The sequence below is a fragment of the Garra rufa genome, chromosome 12 (assembly GCF_049309525.1).
Source record: "Garra rufa chromosome 12, GarRuf1.0, whole genome shotgun sequence".
NCBI lineage: Eukaryota > Metazoa > Chordata > Actinopteri > Cypriniformes > Cyprinidae > Garra > Garra rufa.
The window spans coordinates 39341661-39346125 of NC_133372.1; the positions used below are offsets into that span (position 1 = coordinate 39341661).

The 4465-nt window shown below is 32.4% G+C and overlaps 1 protein-coding gene across 1 annotated transcript; it reads right to left on the bottom strand.

The window, feature by feature from the left end:
- Positions 1–419: 419 nt before the first annotated feature.
- rplp2 (ribosomal protein, large P2) lies at positions 420–4176 on the bottom strand. The gene is made up of 5 exons (XM_073851957.1): positions 4058–4176; positions 2369–2492; positions 1239–1287; positions 1035–1136; positions 420–551 (listed from the first exon to the last, which is right to left on the bottom strand). The coding sequence occupies exons 1-5, from the start codon at positions 4171–4173 to the stop codon at positions 475–477; spliced, it is 468 nt and encodes a 155-aa protein (XP_073708058.1). The 5' UTR covers positions 4174–4176; the 3' UTR covers positions 420–474.
- Positions 4177–4465: the final 289 nt, after the last annotated feature.

The window sequence follows — 4465 nt, forward strand, 5'->3', positions numbered from 1 at the left end:
CAACTTTAAAGGTGATTTTCTCAGTGTTTAGATTTTTTGCACCCTCAGATTCCAGATTGCCAGCCAAATATTGTCATATCCTACATGAATGGAAAGCTTATTTATTCAGCTTTCAGAAAATGTATAAATCTCAATTTCAAAAATGGACCCTTGTGACTGTTTTTGTGGTCTAGGGTCATGTCACATATTTCACAACTGTAAATTTACACCTTTTTACAATATGATTTTTCCCCATTTTAAACTTTACTAGTTTTATCATACCATTTTTCACCTTTAAGAGATTACAAAAAAATGCAACCACAATACCATATATGCTTAGAAATATTTTTTTTATGAGATCTATTCAACTTAGATCTGTAGGAAATAAATAAGTAAATAAAACAAATTACCATCTCGCAGAAAAATGACTATAACGCAACTTTAAATACAAATGTTTTCCATTTTTATTGTATTTTTACAGGTATAAAAGAAAAATTAATCAAAGAGGCCAAAGCCCATGTCTTCATCAGACTCTTCAGATTCTTCTTTCTTCTCTTCCTTTTTCTCTTCCGCTGAAAAGTAAAGATGCAAATGTGAAATTACGCAAATTGACTTCAACCACTAAATATTTTATCAGTGCTCCAGATTGCCCTGCCTGTATTTAAAGTTTGGACCGCTGCAATTTAGCAGGAGGGAAGAAGGCAGGATTGTTACATTCTGTTTAGATCCATTACAAACAAATTAGTGTGTAATGGGTGAGGCTCAGCTACTACTGAAAAATAGGTCATTCACACCAGGAAACAAATCCGAAAATTGTGTAAAGGAAGTCCAGTGTTATTTTTTATCATTAACATACAATTATAGTTTTATTTAATTTTTTTTTTCATATATATATACTCTGTTTTATTCTAGTTAAAATGTAATTACTTCTGATATGCATTTCTTTTTTTTTTTTGTAAATTTGTCTATATAGTTTAAAAAAAAATTATTTCAGTTTTAGTATTAGTTATATTAGTACATGAAGTTAAGTACATTAAGTTAATTCAACTACCCACCTGCAGGTGCTTCCCCAGCAGGAGCAGCCCCACCACCACCAGAGGCAGCAGCAGAAACCGCCACTGCACCACCCGCTGGAACGGAGGCCAACTTAGAGAGGCCTGTGGGAAAACAAAATTACCCTATTAACAAAGTGAGACTTATGAAGCACTCATAGCTCACGTGATTATGTAGGTCAAACAGAAAATCCAATGCAGCCTTACCAGCATTCATGACTTCATTGATGTCTTTGCCATTCAGTTCACTGATGACCTATCGAGCAACAACAAAAACAACAAGGTTGACTCATCTGGGGCTGGTTGCACCAGCTGTGCGTAAGTTACAACTTAGTCTAGTTGCGACATAAATGGACACTAAGTTACGACTTACGCACTACTAAATATTTTTTGCGTTGCACCATTAAACTTAGTTTCAAAGTAACTCTACGTATAGACTAAATATTTACAGAAGCGTCTGGTCAGGAGTAACGGTTGGAATAAAATAGCAGACTGAGTGAACTGCATCAATTACTCTTTTTTTTTTTTTTAACCGACAATCTTCAATCATTTAGACATATATGATGCTGCTGACATTTACACTCACATACATATTAAGAGAGAGAAAAATATGTGGATAAACTACTTATTTCTTTTTTAGCGCGTCTTCAACACCCCATCTACAGCGCGACTCTATGCACTTCGTGTTGCGGATGCCAGATGAAATAATAAATAAATGGCATTTATTTTATTATTGATCCTTATTTATTTCAGTCAGTCTCTGAATGTTATTTACAAATGTAACCCTGGACAAAAAATAGCTTACATATAAACTAACGTTATATTATTTCGTTTTTAATGGAAACTTGTTTTTACCGTTAGTACAAGTGAGGCAAAAGAAGTTAGAATGAAGGATAAATTACAAATCATAGCATTTAAACAAGTTCTGCTCGCGTATTTTGAAGGTTTCTATTGGGTGATTTAGTGTAAACGTCATATTAGGCGACTACGCATTACTTTACGGAGAGCTTACGAACTACTAGCTAACTTCTGCCTTACGAACAACTGGTGCAACCAAATAATGTATAGATTTAGCTACAAACTAGCTAGTAGTTACTAAGCCTCTAGTGTGGACTTTACGCTCTTTAAGTAATTTAAGTAAGAACTTACGAATTTCTAGTGCAACCCTACCCTGGGGATTTAGTGAGCATACACCTTACTGACTAAGAACAAGGAAATAAGGGCAACTGAGCTGCATATGCATGTGCAAAAGCACCAGAAGTGTGTTAAATTCCTTTGAACTAATAATAAAACATACCCAAGAAACCCATTTTTTAAAAATTCAAACTAGGACCCACCTTGTTAAGACGCTCATCGTCGGCCTCGATTCCAACACTCCCTAGGATGTTCTTGATATCTTTGGCGGATGGGTTGTTGTTGCCACCCAGAACAGCCAACAGGTAAGCGGCCACGTAACGCATTCTAGAAAAGAAGTTACAAATATTACAACTCATTAATGGGTTATTTATAGTTATCTTCTATTCATGTGATCTAAAGAAGAATTTTGACCAAATCTGTAAAAATACTGATAGAAAATGTATTAAATATTTTTTATACACTACCAGTCAAAAGTTTTTGAACAGTAAGATTTTTAATGTTTTAAAAGACGTCTGTAATGCGTAGTTGTTCTGCTCACCAAGCTTGCATTTATTTGATCCAACATACAGCAAAAACTGTAAAATTATTAAATATTTTTACTATCTAAAATAACTGCTTTCTATTTGAATTTATTCTAAAATGTAATTTATTCCTGTGATTTCAAGGCTAAATTTTCAGCATCAGTACTACAGTTTTCAGAAATCATTCTAATATTCTGATTTGCTGTTCAAGATTTTTTTTATTATTATTATCATCAATATTTAAATAATTGAGTACATTTTTTCAGGATTCTTTGATTAATAGAAAAGAAAACATGAGCATTTATCTTAAATAAAACGCTTTTGCAACAATATTCACTGTAACATTCAAAAGCATTAAAATCAAAAGTGATGATAAAGACATTTATAATGTTACAAAAGGTTTTTATTTCAAATTTTATTTTAAATGCTGTTCTTCAACCTAAAAAAATTATATTCTGCTGCTTTCAACATAATATTAAGAAGAATTATAATAAATGTTTTTTGAGCTGCAAATCAGAATATTAGAATGATTTCTGCAGGATCGTATGACTAGAATAATGATGCTACAAATTCAGCTTTGAAATCACAGAAAGAAATTACATTTTAAAATATATTCAAATAGAAAACAGTTACTTTAAATAGAAAAATATATCAGAATTTTACTGTTTTTGCTGTACTTTGGATCAAATGAATGCAGACTTGGTAAGAGAACTGTTCAAAACATCAACAAAAAAAAAATCTTACCATTTAAAAAAACTTTTGTATATGTATAGGTAATATATTTATATTTTTACGTTTAAAATAAAACTCTCCTAAACCTAAACAACTGTCAAAATTGGTCTCAAGAAGCATACTATATTTTTGGAAAATGGTATTAAATTACACAGAAATGGAAAAAAAAAATATATATATATTTTAAACTAATACATCAATTGAACTGATAAATCATAAAAATGATGACTATACTGTCGCAAAGACTGGAAGTAATACTCTGATGTCTAACGTTACTGAAACTAAGCTTCACAATGTGAACTGTTAAGAAGCTGACTAGGTTTATCAAGCATGTTATTCATGTTCCGTTTAAGGTTTGAGACACTTAATTTTCAAAAACGTATTTCAAACATTCAACATTTGTCAACCCTTCACGACTTATTATTAAGTATAATTACATTCTGCCATATTTCTATTTTGGAGCGCAGGGAAACAAAATGGAGCACGGCTATTTCACTTGACAAGCATGTGCTTACAGAAGGGGAAATACAGTTGAGCTTTAAATTACAAATACTACCTAAACAAGCTTTAACACTTTTAAGATAAACCCAAGACGCCAAAGTAATCTTTAGTGATAAAATGTTAATAAAAACATACTTTAAGTCTGCAAAAGACACGAAACGTCGGTCACGCTGCAAATTCCGGAAAAGAGAGGACGAGTAGAGGAAATAGCCGAAGAATGTCGCAGTATGCGACGATCTGATTGGCTGCATGTTTCGCGCTGTCAAAATGGCGAATGTTGATTCGCTGCTATTTTTTCCTTTATGGTGTCATGTCAGTGTCAGTGAATGTGACAGCTATGGTAGTAATTCAGTATCGGCGATTAGACTCTTAATTATAGGCAGTATTTGTTGGTTTTAGACTTTTTTGCCTCTATGAAGGTGTTTTCCCTTAAAATATTAATAGATTAAAACACAAAACGCCATGTATGTCTGTAGTTAACCACATCTCTGTTTTAAACTTCCTCCAATTTAGCTAAAGGCTACTACACGCATTAAACAACAC

Coding starts and splice junctions, on each gene's coding strand:
- rplp2 (XM_073851957.1), bottom strand. CDS start 4,173: ATGCAGCCAATCAGATCGTCGCATACTGCGACATTCTTCGGCTATTTC. Junction 2,493..4,057: donor GTGTCTTTTGCAGACTTAAA/GTATGTTTTTAT, acceptor CTTCTTTTCTAG/AATGCGTTACGTGGCCGCTT. Junction 552..1,034: donor TGCTGGGGAAGCACCTGCAG/GTGGGTAGTTGA, acceptor TTTACTTTTCAG/CGGAAGAGAAAAAGGAAGAG.